Source organism: Pygocentrus nattereri, chromosome 11, assembly GCF_015220715.1.
Source record: "Pygocentrus nattereri isolate fPygNat1 chromosome 11, fPygNat1.pri, whole genome shotgun sequence".
NCBI lineage: Eukaryota > Metazoa > Chordata > Actinopteri > Characiformes > Serrasalmidae > Pygocentrus > Pygocentrus nattereri.
The window spans coordinates 14,703,816-14,728,467 of record NC_051221.1 but is presented as its reverse complement, the minus strand read 5'-3'; the positions used below and the strand labels follow the sequence as shown (position 1 = coordinate 14,728,467).

At 42.2% G+C, this 24,652-nt stretch overlaps 1 protein-coding gene across 1 annotated transcript; it reads right to left on the bottom strand.

The window, feature by feature from the left end:
* Positions 1-1,294: 1,294 nt before the first annotated feature.
* Positions 1,295-24,648, bottom strand: dnd1 (DND microRNA-mediated repression inhibitor 1). Its single transcript, XM_017722544.2, has 5 exons — positions 24,534-24,648; positions 24,055-24,160; positions 11,424-11,885; positions 4,253-4,697; positions 1,295-1,860 (listed from the first exon to the last, which is right to left on the bottom strand). The coding sequence occupies exons 1-5, from the start codon at positions 24,552-24,554 to the stop codon at positions 1,722-1,724; spliced, it is 1,173 nt and encodes a 390-aa protein (XP_017578033.1). The 5' UTR covers positions 24,555-24,648; the 3' UTR covers positions 1,295-1,721.
* Between the last annotated feature and the right edge of the window lie 4 nt (positions 24,649-24,652).

Below are 24,652 nucleotides of genomic sequence, written 5' to 3'. Positions count from 1 at the left end.
CTCCTCAGCTGGTATGAGAGGACACAGAAGTCCAGCAGTTGCTCAGCGGCTGTATCACAGAAACATCCTAACTCTGAGATCTTATCTGTTTAGTCACCATAACCACTTCAGTTGGGACAATATAGGACAGAAGCTATTACAGAACAAGAGTTCATTCTCTAGATAAGAACGCTGAGATGTCCTCACCTCTGTGTTAGAATGAAATAAAACACGGCAGTGATGCTGGTGAATAATAGAAAGAATTGCAAGTGTGGCTGTTATAAGGAGGAATAACCAGTTAAAGCTTTGGGAGATGGACATGGAGTCCTGTTAAACAGCAGGGGATTCGGTCACTAATCAAAACTGCCAGTTTATCACACTTTGGTTTTGTCTTTTTTTAACATTTAACATTATTTTGATTACTTGTTTATGTTTCAGCTTTGTGTGCATCATTGGTTGTGAACTGATTGTCTGATGGACCTTGATCAAGTATTTTGGTATTTCCTAACTTGAGATGAGATTCTGTACACTCCTCAAAAACCGTTCTATTTAGAACCAAGACCCCTATATAGAACCATTCCAAGCTTAAATGGTTCTGTGCATGGCGAAATGGTTCTTCGAACTGACTTAGAATGTGTTGTATATGGTTTTATCTAGAACCTTTTTTAAAATGGTTCTTTATGGCACCAAAAAGGATTCTCGTATTGTTGCAAGCTTGATATCATAAATAATAGCAAAACCATTTCTGGTGCTATATAGAACCATATGTAACCCATTGTCCATCAATAGGAAGAACCATTTCACAATATGGTTCTATATAGAATGAAATGGTCCTAAAAAGAACCATTTCTGTTAAAGATCCACTCAAAATCATATCCTGACCCTCCAATTTTGGTTCAGGATGAAAGCTAAGAGGATTCTTTATAACGGCCACGTCAGGCGCATGTCTGGCTACTTCAGATGCAACGGACTAGATAGCAGGAGGTGATGGAGGGTCTGCTATGTTTTCATGATCATTTGAAACACAACGGACCTCCATGACAGCTAAAGTTAGTGTAGTTTGCACTGTTTGTACATCACATTGTCTGTGCTTGATTGTGGCACACCAGCACAATGGACTAAACTCACACCTAAGAAAGAGTTAACTCCCTATTTCCTCTCATCAGCTAAATCTACGACCCTTATGACTGGATTCAGGTTTACTGAAAGGAAACAAACGTATCTCCAGGGGTGGGGTTTGACAACCATGCAATGTTGCTTAAAACAGCTGCAAAATGTGTTTGAGCCATCAAAGAAAACTGGAAAACATCTGGAACCCAGTCAAGAACAACCGTTTAATAATAGTGCAGATACAGGCTGAAAAATTCTTTTCTTTTTTTAAATAACACGTAAAGAAACCAACACAACTAAACAAATCCACTCAGGTATGAAAACAAACACATGCAAAAATCAGGCTTGAAAAGGGTGCAAACAATCCACAAGATACTAACACACAAAACATATTAATATAATACATAATTAAAACATTATAAAACTGCGTATCAAAAGATAAAAAACAAAACAATAATTGAGGTAGTTTAAGTAACAAAAAACAAAACGTCTCTCCCTGCCGTGAACCCCAGCTCACTGGAAACGGAGCTGAAGGGCTTCAACACTACATGCTGTCTGATCTCAATAGTGAACGCAAAACTGATTATACATCATCAGGCATGAGCTGTTGAAAAAAGATCAACTTTTTTTTTTTAACGCTGGTGAGACATGAATTTAATAGCCTGCTCAGCAACAGCCCGGCGGACCTCGTCCTCCATGATGTTGGTGCTGATGCCAGGCAGAATCTGGACAGCACCGAAGATTGGTACAGGTAGTCTTGGAATAATGATCCTGTAAGGTAAGAGTGAACAATAAGATGATATATCATTAGAGATTAATAATAATAATGAATATTCAATATCATAAACAGCTCTTGGACGAGGGCTGAGCAGTCTGACCAATCGGTGACCGATGGTGACAAGGCAAATCATACCAGAAAGATGTTAGGAATATAAAGCAGGTATCACTACAATAAGCACTAATAGCTCAGCTTTTCTGCCATTAGGAATGCTTTTCTTCCTACATATGTGCATCGATTTCTTTCTCCTTATTTGAAAAATAAGCTGCTCAACTCCGTGTTTCGCACGATTGGCTGTTCATCATGCACACCATGTTTTCACGTGCATCCAAAGATTAATCACAGCCAGAGCATCTAAACCCGGATTCGCAAAGAACGTTGTTTATCACCGCTATAAACCAAGTTACCTGCAGCTCTGCGAACGAGAGGGACATTTTTTGGTACTATTGATTTGCAGTCTCTTCAAATGAATGACATTAGGCATTCGTCATCCTCAGGGGAACAAACCCAGCGCTATAATTGGTTGAACTCTTCTTTTTTTCCCCAGAAGGCTAGATGCTGCTGCCTCTTGCTGTTAGATTTAAGTACTGCACATGCACAATTGAGCACACAGGCCTCGCCATCTTTTTGCATAGAGTGACAAAGTGCATCAGGGTACTTGGATATCAGAATGTCAAAGATACCTGCTACGCAAAATGAGTAATTGTTGGCAGATCTATATACACTGCTACTCCTTAACCACATCAATTTGGCAGCACGACTTGAATTATGACCTGCATATGGTTTGAGCAGGCTGAGAGACGTTTTAGGCACATGCAATGCCTTCCGTAAGTACTCAGCCCCCTTAAACAAACTTCAGATTAAAATTCATCAGCCACGGAGAAGCCAAGAGTCACTTTGAAGGCACGTCAGAGTTTAGTGGCTGACACTAGAGTGGAGGTCCACCAGTGAATGATATTAAGAGTTCTGCATGCAACTGGTCTGTAAGGAACTGTGGCTCAAAAGAAGTCATTACTGAAGAAACCCATCAAAGCCAGCTGGACATCTACCAGAAAGCGTAAGAATGACCCAGCTAAAATATGGGATAACATTTTTTGGTCAGATGAGACAAAAATTTGGCCAAAATTCAAAAGGCAAAGTGTGTCACATACCTAACATTCCTCGACAAACACCATCCCCTCAGTGAATTATGGAGGTGGCAGCATCATACTGTGGAGATACTGTGGTTTTCCTCAGAGATGACTGGGCATCTTGTTAAAATTGAAGAAGGGAAGGATGGTGCAAGACAACTTGCTTTAGTGCGATAAAGAACCCAAGCTAGAGGGAGACTACACCTTTTGGCTGAAGCAACACAGGAGTGGTTTAACTACAAAAAAGGTGAATGTTCTAAAAAGGTCCAGATCTCAATCCAATCAAGAACCTGTGGCACTAATTGATATGTGCAGTCCACAAGCATTATCCACCAAACCTGTACAACCTAATAAATCTTCCAGAACCAACGGGTGAAAATAACTCTTGAACAATGTCCAACGCCTTTAGAAACGTATTTAAAACAGACTCACAGCTGTTACTGCATCAAATGATGGTTCTGCCAAGTACTAGTCTGAAGGGGGTGAATTCTTATGCAAGCAGCATTTTTCAGTTTTAAACATCTGCTGACAAATAATGTATGTTGACTTTGAACATCTGAATATTACATTAACACCTGCTGGAACAATCTGTGGGTCATTTGTAGTCCAGATGAATCTGACGTAAAGGGGCTGAACACTTTTACAAAGCACTGTATTTGTGGAAACAAACAGTTCTCGACGTACTGATTGATGATATCTACAACATACTCAGAAAAGCACACTGAAGACTAATTTAATCAACATAATGATAAAATATAATATTGACCACCTCCTACATGACAGGCATCATAAAAATGTATTCAAGTAATGAAATATACACTGCTCAAAAAAATAAAGGGAACCTTCTTGCCACAGCTCGCATTGATGTGCCATCCTGGATGAGCTGCACTACCTGAGCCACTTGTGTGGGTTGTAGAGTCCGTCTCATGCTACCACGAGTGTGAAAGCACCACCAAACATTCAAAAGTGACCAAAACATCAGCCAGAAAGCAGAAAGGTACTGAGAAGTGGTCTGTGGTCCCCACCTGCAGAACCACTCCTTTATTGAGTGTGTCTTGCTAATTGCCAATAATTTCCACCTGTTGTCTTTTCCATTTGCACAACAGCTGTGAGATTGATTGTCTATCAGTGTTTCTTCCTAAGTGGACAGTTTGATTTCACAGAAGTTTGATTTACTTGGAGGTATATTGTGTTGTTTAAGTGTTCCCTTTATTTTTTGGAGCAGTGTATTTTCTGCCATACTGCTCACCCTTACCTGTAGTTGAAGTGGAGGAAGCCATCTGGGCTTGTGTGGTGGTAGCGCACATCGTAGAGCGGGACTCCAAGGTTGTGCAGCTCACAGAGCCACCGTAGCTGGCCCACTGAATCATGGGACCTCAAATCAGGCCTTCTAGTGACAAAGGGTACTACCCTGTTCTCCACATGGTGGGCCGGACCCCCTACAGCCCTGGAGAAGCCCTGGGTGGGAGGAGGAGATGGAGAAGGTGGAGCAGCAGGAAGAGGAGGAAGTGGGTCTCTGTAATTTCGGAGGCGGGAGGGTCGGGTGATCTGAAAGCGGGGAGGTGGGACACAAAGCTTGGCTGGAAGTTTCAGACCAGGAGGGGCGAGAGAGATCTCTTCGAGATGCTCCTGTTGTCTGAATATGGAGCTGTCTGTTATCCATCGAATAGAGATGGAAACGCCAAACTGCTTCTTGAAATCTGAGGACAAAAGAAAGCAAAAGGAAATGACATCCAGGGGAATGGACCCTCGTCCAAAAATATCACCAGTTGAGAACAGTCTACGCTCTGACTGAAATGGCCCCTCTAATCCAGGGGTGCTTAATCCTAGTCCTGGAGATCTACCAACCTGGAGAATTAGGAGCATACGATGAATACCATTATACGGCCAAATACATTGTATGCTAATCACTGCTCCCTACACTGGAAATAAGGAGCACTATTTAGAACACTACTACAGGCAGGCCTGTCACGATCATGAAATTGCAGCTGATTCATTGCCACATAAATGATGGCAATTAACAATTTTTTGTTCACCATCAGCAACCAAACAAGTCTAAAGTGGCTGATTAGCTATCTTGCTTCCTAGCTGGCCCACTACTAGCATATAACTGACAACATAAACAGTTCAAGCTCAAATAAACACCACTCACCACTGAACTCTAAAAGTTAAAGTTTAGAACTTTTTCTGTTTTAGTAAGACCCATAATATATAATGTCTCCTGCTTTCTTTTACATGTATGCATTTGCTACAGCCTTTTGGGAATGAAAATTCACATTGTGTGCTTGCTGCAACATAAACATGTGGTCCACTGTGGAAAATAATTGGAGTTATAACTGCAATCACGATCCGGGAACAGAAACGGTCCCATAATTGCTATTCCCTTCATTACTACATCAGGAGCACCATGTAGAAAACTATGGAAACTTTGTGTTTCCTATAATAATCACTACGGCCTACATTGAAAAGTCAGGAGCACTGTACAGAATAACACTATTATGGGAAATGGAATTCATAAATCAAGAGAACGAATATATAAGCTAACGTTACACAGGAGTGCTCATCACTACGCAATGTCGGTCCAAAACCAACTCAAATGTCTTGCAGTGCAGTGGGACTGTAAGACAGCAATACATATTTTCTGCTTCAGTGCTCTCCCTTTGACTTAGGAGGGATTTGTCGATTAGCTGATTAGCTGGAACAGGTGCGTCAGCAGGGAAACCATCAAAATATAAAAGGTAGGGATACTACTGATCCTCGTTCTTCCTTTTTTAGGTTTTAGCTCTAAAGGACTCTGAAATGATGTGCGCCAGAGATTTCACTCCTGCACGTTTAAAAGTAGGTCATACATCAGTGGAGTAAAACCTACAAGTTGTATAAAGTCTCAAACACCAACTTTATCACCTGTCCAATTATGGTAGTTTTTAAAGGTTTCAACTGCTGAGAGGGTGCACTCTTCTCTCAGACCTCCTGCCAAGTCAGAGCCAGTGAGACGGAGTGGTTTTCTTCACTAGTCAAGAAAGTACTCAGAGCAGGTCACACCCCAAAATGTAGCCTTCTGTTGTAAATGATAGCATTATGTGGGATTAATTGAATTCACTGGGCTCCACAGCATCTCCAACAATTCCAATTTTGACAGAACGCAGCTACTTTTACTGTCTAAACCAAGCACTTTTGCTGTCGGCTTTGCTGGAGGAAAGCATAGGAGGGGTGAACATGCGCTACTATTTATAGCAGGGTTAACTTTTGTTTGTCATTTTTCAGCGTAGCTACGATCCTTTCAGGGCCAATTCAGTAGCGGTTATGCTAAGGCAAAATTAGCCATATATGCAGTAAGAACCCTCCCTGTCCTGCATTTAAAACTTGCACCCCTGCAAAATGGTTCCAAACTTAAGATGTTTTTTCCTACAGAAAAATGCCCAAAGCACATCATTTGGAGTAGCTGCTGTTGTTGTTGTTGTTAGATAACAGCTGAATTTTAATAGTAGACTTACTTTCATGAGATGTCATTCCGATTTAAAATTATATTTCATACATCAATGTTGCTTGTTGGATAGAGCTGAATGTTTTGGGGAAATATCTAATCAGCTTTTCTGACCAATACTGCAATTCTGAATTCAATTCAGGCCTTTTCTTGCTCAAGAACACAAACATATACATTTTTTGAAGCTTGATTCTGTGTAATTACTTTTAGTGTACTCACTTAAAACTTAATTTTGAATAATGTTGGACAATTAAAATTGTAGCTCTCGATCTGAAAACTGCAACTGTTACTACTGATGGTTGTAAATCCCAATAGCCATCACCGTCATTTAGACTGAGATTTCTGGTCTGTTTGAATCTGTTATAAGCCCCAGAGGAGGTTTGGCTACGTAATATGTGCCAGATTTGACTGGCCAATTTGTATAGCATAAAACATGTGTTTTTCCCCCAAATAGCCTGGTTTGAAATGTCATTGCACACATGTTGAGGTCAGTGTTATCTGACAGGGTCCTCTGAACAATAAAACAATGTGTGCTCAAATGGCCAAATACTGCACCAAAAAAGTCAAAAGTCTCTTTTTCTAGCTCCAAGGTTGTTGAAATATAAAAGATAAGTCACTTATGCAGTAGAACATGAAAGGGAGTGTTTTGTCGCTGTAGATCATCACAGCTGTGATGTTACAATGCTCAGAAATGTGTGGTGTCGCTACTGCACTGTCCTGTCTGTTTACTGTGTCTGTCCGTTTTATTTATCGTATTTATTGTATTGTTTCTAGTCTAATTTTTTTGCACACTTACGTCTACACGTTGCACTATGTACTTCTTATTCCGTTCAATGTTGCACCGTGATGTTCCTGGAGGAACGTAATTTCACTCCACTGTGTACTCGTACACAGACGGAATGACAACAAAAGCCTCTTGACTTGATAACACACAACCTCGAGTGGTCTATTGCTTTTATACAACAGTACATAAATTAATAAAATTTGGCTGTGAACGTATCATTTAATATGGTTTTATGTCAGCAACTGTTCCCGCCAAATTACAGTTCCTTAACAAGCAGCTTGTTGCTGTGTCAGAGTAAAGAGTTCCGCCTACTCGCTGCAGTTTGTTCTCCAGTTCCTTACACTAAATTCCCAAACGGTCATCAACGCCGAGCAGCTTTGTTTTTTTATTTCGGCGGTTTTGGTACTGGGTTTATTTCTGGCTGATTCCAGGTTGTTTAGCTGTTCTTCTGTTACAGCCGCCGACTGAAACGCTGCTCAGCGGTGATGACAATTTGGGAATTTAGTGTAGTCTCATCTTCAGTCTGACCAAATCAGCTGTAGGTCAAATGTGATCTTAAGAGTCCATTTTCTGTTTGGGGCAAAGTAAGAAGTAAAAACTTTCAAATGGCTTGCGTCTCCTACTGCGGTCAAACTTGTTGCTTGTTGGTAATAGTGTTTGTGGAAAACCCTGCGATGTTATGGCGAAATATCAACATGGTTCGAATGCTTCTCAACCAATCAGCTTGCGTGGCCGGGACCAACTGTTGTAGAATATGGAATAATTACTTGTGAAAACACTGCAGATTTGTCCTATATCAAAAATCTATCTTCAGTTGTCTCACAAATCAGATAAAACTAATCCAGCTTAAATAGAGCTATAAACTTTTCAGATGTCCTGAAAATTACATCGCTCCAACTCCCTATGGAAAAGTGAATGCGTCCAAACAGTACTTTACACACCAAACTGGATTTCCACAATCCCAAGTAATTCATCATACAGCTGGAGGCCAAATATTTTTCAATCAAAACATTGAAAATGGCACAGTTGTGTGTTCACCTGCATGTTCACCTGGGTGTAATGAAATCTGTCATGACACCAAGTCCAGGAAAAAAGTTGAATTTCCACTGTTACAAACTGGGGTGAGGCCATACATCAAAGTATTGCAGGCAAAACCAATTAAAATCAATACGAATCTGAATTATTCCTGTCATCCTGTTATACTATTCAGTGATTCATGTTCAGGTTTTGATTGCTCTTTGCTAGGCCTTAATTATTTCCCCACCTCTGTTGTGTCTTTATTTGCATTCGATTAGCATAAATTAGCATTAAGCTCGTCAGCGGAGGATCTGCTCAGCATGGCGTTTGAAAGACATGTGCTCTGCAGGTATCCTGCTCTCCACAGTGCTGCACAACAAGACAAACCATCAGCCTGCTGCAGCCATGAAAACCTCCTGCCTTTCACACGGGGCTTGTTTACTGCTCTGGAGATGAGCTACTGATGTATATTTGAGTTCGGCACAGCTGTAGACTGGCTGATGAACCAGGCGCAAGGTCAAACTCAAAGTTATAACTCCAGCTTGAAGAATGTTAAATGAACAGTTTCTTTTTTTTTAATATTACATTTCCATCTGAAACTGATTTGGAAGTGTCATATAACTGCAATATGCAAGTTGTTTGTCATGAGCTTTTAAGATGTAAAAGTCATTTAGAGAGGTCTGATGTGAAATGCACCATTAGAGAGAAACCCACAGAGTCAGAAAAGTTTGCAGTTGTGGTGACTTAAACCAGAGGTAATATTACAGAAACTTCACTTTTTTGCCTTAAACTCAGCAAAGTAAAATTTTTATAAATATTTCCCATCAAATTTTAATTTAGGAATTATCCTACTGTATCTTAAGTTAGGGAATGCTAAACTACTCAACCAGGGTTGCTAATTGATCATGCCTGTTACAAAGCATGGAAACAAATACAAACGTAACAAAAATAACTTAATACATTTTTTGTACTTTAAACTTGACGGTGTTAAACTCACTAGGTAAGAGGGCGGGCGTCACATATGTATTTGTTATTTTTGTTTAGGTTCGGTAGATTGTTTGGTTTTGTTTATTTCTTTTTGCTGGTGCCGTCCGTGACCGTTTTCCCTAGAGAAGCACCAACCTGGTTTTTCTGGTTTCTAGAAGTTTTAATATTGGAACACTGTCTACCTTATACATGTTACAGAATGTATGTGATGGATTTCCAGATTAGTCTCTTTTTAAATCACTTCTCTTTTTCCCCCACCACATCTTCCACACCTACCTCATGTTTGTGACTCCCGTCCCCTAGACTTAACTAACACATCATCGATCTGACAAAGACTTTCACGTAGGACCTTTCAAAATTTAGAAAAATCTTTTTTCAACAGAACAGCTACCAGTAGAAATGGATGGTTAAAACAAAAGCTAGCAAACTGAAGTTAGGACAGTATTTAGGGAATTTGATCTAGTTAGGTTTCTGTAATAACATTTCCTTTTCTGGAGATTATGACCTTAACAACAGTCATTCTGTAAGAGCTGCTGTTCACTCCTAACTGAAACAGTCACCATGACAAACAGATGAGATAAGATTTCAGGATGTTTCTGTAATACAGCCCCTGACATCTAAAGAGTTGAATGTCTCTAAAGCTAACTCGTCAAAAGTTATTAGATGGAATGCTTATAAATTCAATGAATTACACCTTAGACATTGGCTGATGGCAGTTTTGATGATGATTTTAGCCTAAAATAACTTAATTCATGGCAGAGAGGTACATGCAGGACGTTTTACAGTAACATTGCTGTATCCGGAATGATCATCATGATGATGTCTAAAAACCTCACAAGTGGTTTGTTTTGGACAGTAAATAAAATGTCTATATTTGTGTTGTAGATACCGCGACCCCTGGTTCCAGTCACGATTACTGAAGAAATCTTAAGTCTCCCTACAAGGCACCATTTCACATCTAGCTTCTCTGAATGACTGTTTACATCTCCATAACTTAATTATGCAGAAAATTCTGAAACATCAGTGGAATTCTTCTTTAGGCCTCATTATATGTTAAGCCTGGTGTAACTTAATCAGAGCATTAATGTTAATGTGGATTCTGCCGGCAACTGAGGCTCTGCCTAGGCTTAATGTGTTCAGTGAATCATGTGATAAGGCTTCAATACTCTCCCCCACAAGATCCTCGCAATCCTTTAGCAAACCACACAAACTGCTCCACTGTAATCTCCGAATGCACATCTCTGATAGCTGAGCGCTGTGACTCTGAAATACTGAAAAATCCTCCATCTGTTAACATCTCAGTAACTCTAAACCTCCAAATTACTCCTTTTCAGTTAAATGTGATTGCTCACTGAAGTACATAAATGGACCTCAATTTCTAAATATTCATCGATAGGTAACCAAAGATACACAAGAAGGATCTGTGACGTAAACAAATTTCAGTAAAGATCTGTTAAAATCAAGTCATGTTACTGTGCAATTTTTTGTTTTCTGTATGTGAACTGACCTTAGAGTTAAGAGGGCAGTGCCAGTGTTACCAAGAACATGTACTCCTCAAGCTCTTATATAATAGACCACACCATATAATAAATCACTATACTTGCCTGAAACCGTATCAAATTAAAGCTACAGTATGACATTTGGAGACCTCTCTGGTGGAAAAGTGTGATTGCGCACAACGTGCAGAAGAACACCTTATAACGTCTTTCATCCCCCTTCCCCAAGCGGATGAATCTGATTGCGAGTATACAAAGAGAATTCAATCAAAATGTGGTGACGCATGTCTTCTGGGGATGTAAGTGAATTATATACTACTGTCACCATACCTTCTTCAGTAAAACACTGAGGTGGAACTTTGCTTTGAGTCTGTGTTTGACATTAATACTTATGACATGGTTTGAAAAAACAAAATCCTGCAAAATCTGACCAGACTCCTTGACTTCTTTCAGGTTTAACAATAAATCTTACATAGTGCAGCTTTAAGTAATCTCAACTAGATTTGATTAGGTGGTTTCTGACACTGTATGACAATGTCAGCTATAAGGATGAAAGTAGAAAACTTAGCTAAACAGTGGTATCAGCCATCTTGAAGTCTGAATATTCTCTGTACATTTTGACTGACCTTGGCCTATTTGTTCCTAGCATGCATCATACCTTGCACCAGCACCTTCTTAGCCATGGAGGCAGCGTAGTGAGAGGAGTAGTGCACCAGAGCACAGGTATCCTCTCCCCTGGACCCAACAGCCTTCATAGTGATGTCCTCGACCCCGTCCGAGAGTAGCCGGAGGACCATGAGCAGCTCCTCACGACCCATGCCTGAGGGCAGATCTCCTAGACATAGCTGCCTTTTCTCTGTGCTCCTCCTAACAACCAGTCGCACACCCTCCTGCAGCGGGTATTTGTTTAGTGCATGGACGGCGGCTACTGCAGTGGCAGGGTCTCCATACTTGGCATAGGCGAAGCCGCGGTTCTGCCCGCTGAAGTTCATCATGAGGCGAAACTCATATAGTGGTGCAATGCTCTGGAAGAGGGGTATCAGACGGTCCTCAAAGACATCCCGCGGAATCTGATTAATGAACACCTCGCAGCCTGCACCTGGAACAGGACCTCTCCAGTCTAGCATTAGAGACGATAAGACAGAAGTGGAGATAATTAATTGTTAGGTTAATTGTAGGTTCATTGTAGACACTCCGATTTCTTGACAGTTCAGCTGATAGGAACCAGGGGTCACGACGTCTACAACACAAACATAGCTATTTAAGACCTAAACCACCAGTGAATCTACACAGGACTTCTGGGTTTTTATATGTAATACTAATGATGGTTTTCTTTGGGGACCATTTTACCTTACAGCATCCTGCATGTACCCCTCCACCAGGAATATATTATAAAAATACGTTTTAGACTAAAACCTTCTCACAACTTTTGCTAAAACAAGGTCAGTCATGTGGTAACTTTCTGTAAGGGAGCTTTTAGAGACACTAAACTCTTCAGATGTTTGGTTCCTATCACCACCACTGTAAACAATTCTGACTCAGTAAGTTTCTCTAGAACGGACCATTAAACATCAATCCACTCTGACTATTTACATCTTAATATAATTATGCAAGCATTCAGACAAAATTGGTGGTATTCCTCTAATATTTATGACATCCGACAATATTGACATTTTGCACTTCCATATACACAATTTGGATATTTCAAACTGAAATATTTCAAGCAAGTCAGCTGTTAAATAAATAAATCAAAGAACATTTGACACAAAGAGCCACTACATTTCATGTATGTCAGTACAGGTGCTAGAAATGTGCAAAAGGTGTTGCAACCAAAATAATGGAGTGGAGGTGCAGAGCATTGCAAGTTTCAGGTGTAGTACTGATTTCTGCCTTTTAATTCCCATATAACCAAATATAAGTCATCAAGAATCATATATTGATAAAGTCAACATAAGTTGGAAACCACACTGTGCTTACCTTCTACACCATGACACATTCGCGAGGGGAACATGGTATCAGAGAGGGTCTCTAAATGAGTGTTTCCTCTCAGTGATACTTGGGAAAGAGGAGGTGAAACACAATATTACTACTTATTCCTATAGTCAAATCTCAGCTACAAAAGGAACAATGCGGGTCCCACAATAGGGAAATTTCACCTCCAGCATTTAACCCATCTGTGAAGTGAAACGCCACATACACTCTAGTGAGCACACACACACACACAAACACACACTAGAGGGCAGTGAGAATAGATAGATAGATTCAACTTTATTGTCATTACTCAGTACAAGTACATGGCAACGAAATGCAGTTAGCATCTACCAGAAGTGCAAATAGTAGCAAATAGTGCAAAAAGAGAGTGTGCAAGTGTGCAATAAATAGGCATAGTGCAACATTACAGTATATAGAATAAATTACTTATAGATATGCAAAAAAAAAATAGATTATAGATGTGTAGATATATACATGAACATGTTGGAGATGTACACTGTATAGAATAACTGTTGCGATGTGTTATTTACATGGCAGTAGAATGTTACATTTGTGCAGTGGTAATAATGATGAATAAAATAAAATAAAACAACAGCTCTGATTGGTGAGTGTAGTATGAAAGGCAGTGTTCATAGTCCGCTGTGTGCAGTATGAGTGGTAGTGTTATCAGCGAGGTGTGGAGTTCAGCAGAGTGATTGTGGAGGGAAAGAAGCTGGACCTGAGCCGACTGGTTCTGGCCCGGATGCTCTTGTATCTCCTCCCGGATGGAAGTAGGTTGAACAGTTTGTGGTTGGGGTGGGAGGGGTCCTTAATGATGCTGTGTGCTCTGCGCACACAACGCTGGTGGTGAATGTCTTTGATGGCAGGGAGCTGCATGCCTGTGATGCGCTGAGCAGTCCTTACTATCCTCTGCAGGGATTTCCTTTCCGCCACAGTGGAGCTACTGTACCATACGGTCACACAGTTGGTCAGTATGCTCTCGATGGTGCATCTGTAAAAATTTGTGAGGATCTGAGGAGACAGCCGGTCTTGTTTTAGTCTCCTCAGGAAGTAAAGACGCTGCTGTGCCTTCTTGATGAGATGGGAGGTGTTGAAGGACCATGAAAGGTCTGCCGAGATGTGGATTCCCAGGAACCTAAAGCTGGACACACGTTCTACCTCTGCTCCGTTGATGTAGACAGGAGAGTGTGTGCAGCCCTTGGTTTTCCGATAGTCCACGATGAGTTCTTTGGTTTTGCCTGTGTTCAGGATGAGGTTGTTGGTGGTGCACCAGGAAGTCAGGTGCTGGATCTCCCCCCTGTAGGCCGATTCATCGTTGTTCCTGATGTGGCCAACCACTGTGGTGTCGTATGCAAACTTGATGAAGATGTTAGATGTGTGCAGAGGAACACAATCGTGGGTGAACAGGGAGAAGAGCAGAGGGCTCAGCACACAGCCTTGCGGCACACCAGTGTTCAGGGTGATGGTGGTAGACATATGACTGCCCAATCTCACAGACTGGGGTCGGTCTGTCAGGAATTCCAAAACCCAGTTACACATGGGGGTGCTGATTCCCAGGTCGCTGAGCTTGGTGACCAGCCTAGTTGGGATGACCGTGTTAAAAGCAGAGCTGAGGTCGATGAACAGCATGCGGATGTAGGTGTTCCTTTCATCCAGATGGGTGAGGGCAGAGTGAAGAGCAGTGGAAATTGCATCCTCAGTCGACCTGTTTGCACGGTATGCAAACTGGTGGGAGTCCAGGGATGGTGGGAGCACTGTCTTTAGGTGGTTGAGGACCAGTTTCTCAAAGCACTTCATCACAATGGGGGTGAGTGCGACTGGGCGGAAGTCATTAGGACATGCAGCAGATGAGCACTTTGGCACCGGTATGATGGTGGATGTCTTCCAGCATGCCGGAACAGCAGCCTGGGCCAGTGATAGGTTGAAGATATCGGTGAAGACCTTGGCTAACTGTCCAGCGCACGCTCTGAGGACACATCCAGGGACGCCATCTGGACCAGCAGCTTTGCGTGCATGCACCTTGCTCAGTACAGACTGTACATTATCAGTGGAAAGTGTGAGGGGGCTTTCATTGTGGGGAAGACCACTCCACGTGCTGTGTTGGTCATTCCTCTGGTCGAAACGAGCGTAGAACTGATTAAGCTCATCTGGGAGAGAGGCACTGCTGGCTGAGGGGGTCAGGGATGGAGGCCTGTAGCCAGTGATTGCCTGAATGCCCTTCCACATGCGGCGGGGGTCAGAGTTGTGGAAGTTCTCCTCAACAGACAGTTTGTAGGTGTACTTGGCTTTCTTAATCCCTTTTTTCAGGTTTGCCCTGGCTGAGCTGTAAGCCTCAGCATCGCCAGATCTGAAAGCAGCATCACGTGATTTCAGCAGTAGGCGAACCTCTGCATTCATCCAGGGTTTCTGATTAGGAAAGATTTTCAGTTGTTTAACAGAAGTGACGTTGTCTATGCATGAGTTGATGTAACTCATGACTGCTGAAGTGTACGTGTCCAAATCTGTGTGAGATTCTGTGGTGGCTTGAGAGGAGAACACACTCCAGTCAGTGTTTTCAAACTGACGCTGTAGTGTAGAGATGGCCCCCTCTGGCCATACCTTAACAGTCTTTGTTGATGTTTTCACACGTTTGATGAGTGGCACATACTTCGGGAGCAGGAACAATGAGAGGTGATCAGACTGCCCCAGGTGGGGGAGGGGTACAGCCTTGTATGCCTCTGCGATATTTGTGTAGACATGATCCAGGGTTTTGTCTCCTCTTGTTGGGCAGGAGACATTCTGATGAAATTTTGGCAGTACAGATTTCAGGTTGGAATGATTGAAGTCCCCCGCAACAATAAAAAGTCCGTCTGGATGCGCAGTTTGTTGTTTACTGATTGCCAAACTCAGCTCCTCCATAGCTAGTTTAGCATTGGCATCAGGAGGGACGTAGGCAGCAGTAATAATAGCGGCTGAATGCTCTCTAGCCATAGGAAAGGGGCGACACTTTATCATCAGGTATTATAAGTTAGAAGAACACCGACGTTCAGTTTCTGTGGAGTCAGTGCACCACAGTTTGTTTACATAGATGCACAGACCCCCCCCTCTGCTCTTGCCGGAGTCCTCAGCCACTCTGTCCGCTCTGAACATGCTGCGTCCGTCCAGCTCCACCGCGGTGTCGGGAATGTCGCTGTTCAGCCACGATTCCATCACAATCATGACGTTACACTCCCTGATCCATCTCTGTGTAGTGGTCCATAGTCGCAGCTCGTCCATTTTGCCCGCTAGAGCCCGGACGTTGGCAAGAAACAAACTGGGAACCGCCGATCGGTGGGGGCTTAGCCTTAGCTTAGCACGTAGCCCCCTCGCTTACCCCGCTTTTGTTTGCGTTCTGCGCGCCGGCGCCGGCTGCGCTCCGTTGGGGGAGCAGGCTGCGTTGCCCACGGTACTGCTGAGATTTCCCGAGGGAGTTCTAGATGGTTCAAAACTCTGTTGTTGCAGGTGAAACCAATGTTCAACAAAGCCTGTCGGCTGTAGGAAATGTATGCTAGGCAGTTTGAGGCAAAAAAAGTTGAAACCAGTAGACAGATAACTACTAGAAGGCGAAATCCGGAGAGACGCTGGGCCTCACGTTGTGCACGCGCCGCCATCTTGGAATGGAAACACTTGCCCGGAGCGGTGGGCAGCCCAATCCTCAGCGCCCGGGGAGCAGTTGGGGGCTAGTTGTCTTGCTCAAGGACATGTCATGTACTGTCGGCTCTAGGGATCGAACCGGCGACCTTCCAGTCACGAGGCTAGTTCCCTAACCTCCAGCCCATTCAACCGCCTCCCTCGGGGGATCCTGTGGCGAGTGCTCCGGGAGTACAGGGTGAGGAGCTCGTTGTTACAGGCCATTAAGTCCCTGTACAAACGGAGCAGGAGCTTGGTTCATATAGCTGGCACCAAGTCAGATAGATTTCCAGTGAGGGTTGGACTCTGCCAGGGCTGTCTGTTGTCACCGATTCTGTTTATAACTTTTACGGACAGAATTTCTTGGATTCTTGCCCCGAGTGTTTAAATATCTCGGGATGGAGCGAGATGTTGACAGGCGGATTGGTGCAGCACCTGCAATAATGCCGAACCTATAACGGTCCATCATGGTGAAGAGAGAGCTGAGCCAAAAGGCGAAGCTGTCAATTTACCGGTCAATCTACGTTCCGACTCTCACCTATGGTCACAAGCTCTGGGTAGTGACCGAAAGAACAAGATCGTTGATACAAGTGGCCGAAATGAGCTTTCTCTGCAAAGTCGCCGGGCTCACCCTTAGGATGAGAAGCTCGGCAATTCGGGAGACGCTCCGAGTAGAGCCGTTGCTCCTCCGCGTTGAGAGAAGCTAGTTGAGGTGGTTTGGGCATCTGGTAAGGATGGCCTCTGGACGCCTCCCTAGGGAGGTGTTCCAGACATGTCTGATGGGGAGGAGACCCCGGGGAAGACCCCAGACCCATTGGAGGGATTATATCTCTCAACTGTCTTGGGAACGCCTCGGTATCCCTCCGGAAGAGCTGAACGAGGTGGCAGGGGAAAGGGAGGCCTGGGCCTCTTTGCTTAGGCTGCTGCCCCCACGATCTGGACTCGGATAAGTGGATGACGATGGATGGATGGATGGATGGATATTATATTATTTCCCTGCTTGCTGGTGCAAGGCAATGTAATCAAACCTCAGAAGACTTTTTAGAAACAGGCAAGTCACTACACTTTAAATCAAAGATTGTGAATTTTGTTAAACATGGTGAATCATGCTTAATGTGATGAGGGAAAATAAAAAACCCACTTCATTTTCACATTAGCGATATTTAGCCTAATAATTCGTTAACAACCTAATAGCTCAATTGGAATAGAACACGTCCATATAAACACCTCAGTCAGAATAGTCTATTCTGATTTAGGCTATTTGGAATACAACGTCTATCCGATTGAACGAGGTGGGTAACCTGTAAATAATCTGTTAAATAGAAGAATAATAGCCATATAAATGCTTGTATCTGATTACAATCCCAGTTGGAAAGTTTAAGTATGTTCTTCGCATGTGCGTCATGTCATAGCAAAAGTTTATAACGTTCAACATGGCGGAGCAGAAACTGCCTTTCCAGCCTCTTAACAGGTCAGGGTTTTCAGTAATATTTCTGCACATGATCTTGGCCATGTTTCTCCTTGACAGAAACCCTGGATAACATAACGATAAGCATGGTGCATCTAAGTGAGCGTGAAAGGGGTTGAACAGTTGGTCCACAAATTGCAGATGTGTCAATCACAGGAACACAAAGACTGTTAGATAATGGGGATACTGTTGAAAGCTGTGACAGCATGTGACAAACAGGAGAAAAGTGCCTCAGGAAGAAGGAATCAGGGTTGTGTGTCAAAGCTCGTGGCATTAGCTAAAAATAGTCAACAACAGCCCAGAAAATGGTCAGCTCGGAGAGGCAGGTTCAACATAACCAGGCATTCTTAAAGAAGACTGGATTAGCAAAACCAAACACTAAACTCATTTGGGTTATTTTAACAAACATGACAAATCTTGGGGCGCAGTTTGAAAAAAAAAATAAAAGTGACTAAACCCAACATTTTCATTCTTTGGCTATACAAACACTTGCCTGGTTGAATAAATAATTATTTTGTTTCATTTTAACTCAATTTCTAGTGAAGTTTTCCAGTACAAGTGATCAAATTGTCATTACAACACAATAACATTAATAAATGCACAAGGGTTTTCTTCCCTAACTATTCTTTTCATAATCTCTACACTGACAGAGTAATATTTTAAAGCTAATTATTAAAACCCATAATTCACATAATATTTTCCAATTTTATCCCACTACCTCAATACCTTGACAGCCACTGAGGTATTCCCTTTAACTCGGGCCACAAAACACGTTGTTGTAGTTGCAAGGACAACAGTAAAGATATCCCACAGTTAAAAGTAATATAAACCTATTTGTTCTAATTACACTAGCAACAAAATTAGACACAGAAATTAAAACAGATATGCGAGTGCATCATGTTAATGAGAATTGGGATAAAAATGCCAAAACAATTTAAACAGAAAACTAAATAACTTTTTGCTGTAACATATAGAGCTGAGAGTGGGTGTATCCATAGCATAAGCCCCACCCCCCATTGCCCAATTGACTTTGTTTGGATGCACCCAGATACCTAGTTCAGATCAGAGACAGTGGTTTCCACAAAAGACAGAAGAGAGACTTAGAAGTACCGAGTATTAGCAATACATTCGATAAGCCGTTTCAAACTGATTTTTTATACTGTATTAAAACTTTTCCATCTTTACAGGTTTTAGCACTGCACCTTTACATTTGGCAGTTAAACAGGCCCACTTATTCAGAGTCACTTCTAAACCTTCTAAATCTTTTTCCAGTTTTCAGTTCTCAATTTCATTTTTAACAGTAGCAGCCCTTTACATTCTGTGACCGTTTCATGACGAATGAATTAAAATGACATCATTACATTATCTCATTACATTAAAGTACACTTTGATAGACTATGCCTTTAACGCATGGTGGTAGTATACTAGTAGATGATGGTAGTAGATATGGCTGATAAGAGGGAGGATATAAGGTGGTGGAGTGCCAAAACTAACAAGGTAAAGACGGGAACTTTACAGGATATTACACTGAAAGGAGGAGGAGTTTCAGGCTAGGGGTGAGTGATGTGGCAAAAATGCTATTTTTTCCTGACATCTGATAAGTTAAAACAGACAAAGTAGCACCACATTTAAAAAAAATACCGTCAAAAACAATTAATCCAATTATCGCTGCTGCCGGAACAAAACCTTGTATCTCCATTTTTCAATTTTCAGTTTTTGACATAATTTGAAAATGCATGTTGGCCTTTATGTTGTGTGTAAATTTCATGACAGAAGGGACCAAAATAATGAAAAAAATGATTAGGGGAAAAAAAAAAAAAAAAAAAAAAAAAAAAAAAAGGTTCCACCGACTTACATTCAAAGTAAAGCATGTTTTTTCCTTCTCCTGTAAAGTTACCATTTGAGATACAAGGTTTTGTTCCGACACCAGCGATACGTATATTTAACATTTCACACTGAGCTGCACTAAATCCAATTAAATAGAGCTGATTGTTCTCTCTTTGTAGTCAAACATGCAGTTAGGAGGTATTTTAAGTACTTGCTTCTTCTATGATGCTCAGAAAAACATTCTGAAATAATTTATCGCAATAACGATAAATATTGTCGTATCGCCCAGCCCTACATCAAGCATCCTCCCAAACTTCAGAGATTGCATGCTTGTGGTTTCAGGCTTGACTTCTGAAAGACCTGCTGACTTCAGACTTTATAAAACAAGATTTTCTTTGAGATGAAAGCCTACAAATATTTTTCGAGGGCAGTGATGAGGAGGCTGGAGACACTTGATAAATCTCAGGAGTGTGATGTGGCTCTGTGGAAAGCAACACGCATCACCAGTCAGAGCACGAACAAAAACAATCCACTGACAATGCTGAGAAAAATGGACACAGTAGACTTCAAGTGACCATTACCAAGTTCATAAAATTGTTTACTTACTGATTCAAATTGTTTAGTCCTGTTTGTTGCTTTTTTCAGTAAAATGTGAAAAACAATGTTTTTTTTTCCCCTACATTTGTATTAGCCTATTTTTTATCTGTAACATTCAAGATTTTTGTTCAGTGCCTGGCAGTGCAGAAAGCTGAGTTTATGCTGAATCAGATGATACTGTAGATAGTGTACTGTATCTCTCCTTTACGGTTAAAAATAGGCCACCATTTCTAGACTTAGTCCTTAAAAAAACTGATACACTGAGACTCAACCAACTAGACTTGACTAACACTCTCTAACCTCAGTTTATTAAATGGCAAGACATCACAACGGCAAATAAGAAAAAATAATGGAATTCATTGCTTTGGGTGGCCAACAGTTCTTTGTGGTCGAGGACATTGGATGTCATGGCACATACTGCAGTAACATACAGTCAGAGTTAGTTTCACTTCAGCTGTTTATACTTCTTTTTAGATATGCAAGGAAATGGGAAATATTCAAAGGATTTTCAGTAAAGATGGTAAACTTCAACATGGATCACTGCCCGTCTTTCTTCTGGCTTAAAAGGGAATTTCATCAAAGTTTTCTAAAGTTCCACGTGATTAAACCATCAATATGTAAACAATGTCATTCAGGGTGGTTTCACACGAAACGGTGATGGGAACCAGACATTGGAAGATTTTAATTCAATGTTGCCCAATTCCAGTCCTGGAGAACTACCACCCTGCAGGCTTTAGCTCAAACTCTAATCTAGCACATCTGATCCAGGTATTGAAGGCCTTTAGGAGCTCCTGAATATCAGAGAATAGTGTGTACTGGATGTTAACTAGTCAGGGCAGAAGATCTCTGGGACCAGGATCGCACAGCCCTGGTTGAACGCCTCTAAAAGCTGCCTCACAGAAAGACTAGACGAGACATTGTATTATGAATACATTGATTGGTGCCCGAGACACTGTTTCATAATATTTCTGAGATAAGATGTAGGCATAAAACCTCATTTTTAAAGACATAAAAAATACTGGATGGAAAATACATGAAGGTGCCACTGTGCCACTTTAAGAAACTAATTCCAAGCCAGCAGGTTTCAATACAATGAACCATTTCACACCAAACCACTCTGAATGACTTTGTTTACATCTCAAAAACTGGATTATGCAGAAATTCTGACTAATCTGAGGAATTCTTCTGGATGTTGCTTTTTGAAATCCCCATGTACTTTACTTCAAATCATTCTGCTTGCAACATTATGGAATTGTATTCTCTAATCTAGCACTGTTTTTTGCTAATCTCTTTCCGTGGCAGCTGACAGTAACATATATCAAATCCAATGCACAACAAACAACACTCTCAAACTTGAGCCCAAACCCTGCAAGCACAGTTTAACGACTGCCCTGATTCTGCTCACCTGACTCAGCTTCATAATTAGCCGTAGCTAATGAACTGCTACAGGTGTGCTGGAGCAGGGAGAACACTAAACTGTGCGGAACTCGTATTTATCAACCTTTTCAGAGCAAGAGCGTTGATCAAAATCAAGCCTCATCAGTCTACGGCGTCCTATTCAATCAACTGTAAAATTAAATAAACTGATCAGCTCAGAACACGGCCTGTTTCACTGTGCACCAAAACTGGACCTTAGACTACAAACAGGACTGAAAAGGCTTTTAGTTGACAGTTTATTTGAGCGGACATTTCTTTCTTTCAGTCAACTAGCCAAAATTTAATGCTGTACTGCTCTTTTCTAAAAGGGAAATTCCTGAATAATTCAGCTAGAAAAGTCTTTGAGTGGTTTGATCTGAAATGCTTCCTTCTAGAGAACATTGTGTCAGAACAGTTCACAGTGGTGGTGACAGGAACCAAACGGCTTGTTAAATGATTACAATTATGACTGCATGATGCCTGAAACATTCTCAGAACTTAAATAGTACTTTTTAAGAGCCACTCATGGCAGAGCGCTACATGTAGGTTGTTAAAAAGTAAAGTAGTCCCCAAAGAGAGCCTATTCTTTTTGGATGTATCGCTATTTTACACCTTTATTTTACATAAATGTTACATATAAAAACTAAGACGACTCATGAAGTTTCACCAGTGGTTTTGGATAGTAAATAAAACGGCTATATTTGTTTTGTAGATATTGGTGGTGACAGGAACCAGGGGTCCCACTGTAAAGAAATCGGAGTCAGTCAGTTTTTCTACAGCTACAGGTTCATCTAATGCAGCATTGCGCACTGTTCACTTGAGGTTTTGAACAGTTAATCAAGCAGCTTTATTCCTTTATAGACCCTAAATGGAACCATAAAGGCTTCTTCTACTGTTACAAACTTGACATCGTAACAGCAGAACCCTTTTCAGTGCCATTTACAAAAAGGCTCTATAAAAAAACGTTCTCTAAGTAGAACCACTGCCTTTACTAAAGAGTGTACAGTGAACCATATCGCATCAAACCATTTACGCTTATTTTCTCAAAGTGACTTGGTGACCCCTGGTTCCTGTCACTTCAAAGAAGTCCGAGTGGGGAAGTTTAATCTGTTGTAGTCCAGGTTTTTTATTCAGGTAGCAGAGGTTCCTAGCCCTGGAGCACCTACCCCCAGCGCTGAACGTTTTAGAGCAGGGGTGCATAAACGCAGCCCTGGAAAGTCAGTGTCCGGCACAGTTTGGTGAATTACCTATTCAAACACACCTGATGACATTCACCTGCCAAGTGGCAGGTTTAGTGGGTGTGGTTCAGTAGGGAAACCTTCAAACTCTGCTGGACACTGGCCCTCCAGGACTGGAGCCGTGCAGCCCTGTGTAAGAGCCTTTCTGGTCCACCACCCAGGATAAGTCATGCAGGGCCTGTTAATGAGCTGATTAGTTGTATCAGGTGTGCTGTAAGCAGATGAAACACTGTTCACAGGGCAGAGGGTCCTCCAGAACCAGGGTTGGGCACCACTGCTCTACACTATTTTTAAAAATAAATAAATAAATAGATTCTTTAAGGGTTCTTTGGTAAAGACAACAGTTCTATATAGAACCATGAACACTGCACGCTTAAAAAGTTCTTTGCATGGTGAAATGGTTCTTCAGATTGATGGAGAATGTGCTGTACATGGTTCTATATAGAACCAAAAATTATTCTTCTGTTACAAGATTGACATTTTAACAACAGCAGAACCCTTTCTGGTGCTACACAGAACCACTTTCAAAAAGGTTCTATACAGAACCATAAACAAATTATTCACCACCAATCTCAAGAACCATTTCATCACCATGCAAAGAACCTTTTTAAGCACGCAAATAGTTCTTTTGAGTGTTTATGGTTCTATACAGAACCACTGTACTGTACAGTGAACCATTTCACACAAAACCTCTGTGACAGTTCACATCTCTGGAATTTGACTGCACAGCAAAAGTGTAAAATTCGGTGGAATCCCCCTTTAACTGATGGTATAACTAACGGGACCTGCTACTGCAACCTGGTTATAACTGCTAGCAGGTATGAAGGCAGCTGCTCTGAATTAGAGCCACAGGCGAAGAACAGGAGACAAAACTGAGGGTTCTGTCACCAGCCCCGGGTTCGTAAATGGGCCAAAGCTGTTCTGGAGGCCTCTGCAGTGTCTTAGAGGAGGAGGAGACAGGAAAGCAGTTCCCCTCAGCCCCTATTCACACGCCGTTCTCCTCAGTGTGATGCGCTTCTAATGGCTTTGGGGTCACTGAAAAGGTCGGCGCGGCTTTCTAAAGCTCGCTAATGCACAAGCCCACCAAACCAAAGGCACCTTACCCGGAGGAGGACCGCCGTATCTCCTCTGGCCGTTGACCTGTGTTAGGGCGACGGACTCTCGGCGCTGCCACTCCTCCAGAGCTCTCAGACTCTGCGGGTTGAGAACCTGGAAGGGCAAGAAAATAAGGAGAAGTAATAATGAGCCCAATAAAAACGGCTTCAGAGATGATGCCATTCACATATCAGCTCCTAGAGAAGCGGCTCATGGTCCGGTTCTCCGACCTCACCTGAGAGGAGTGTTAACGGACACTTAGAAAGCCCCCGAGCACTGCAGAGAGAGCAGCTCGGCAGGCCAGACCTAAGGCGCGAGTCTATATGAGAACCCCAGGTGGGTTTCCTCCACATTTACGCTGCACTTCTCAAACTTGGGGGCGCAGGAGGTTCTGCGCACTTTCCTGGCCTGCCTGTTTTACAGCGAGTCCGCGCTCAAACTCGCCGTTTATCGCCATAAACACATAAACAAGCGCCTTTCTGTTCACCTGTAACAGCTCTGCCTCCATTTTCCGTCCTCCGGCCACTCCAGCGGGCTCAGGTCATTCACTCCGCTCCGCGTCTCTGACGGATGTTGCCGGGCCAGTGGGCGTGGTCGGCGTGGGGC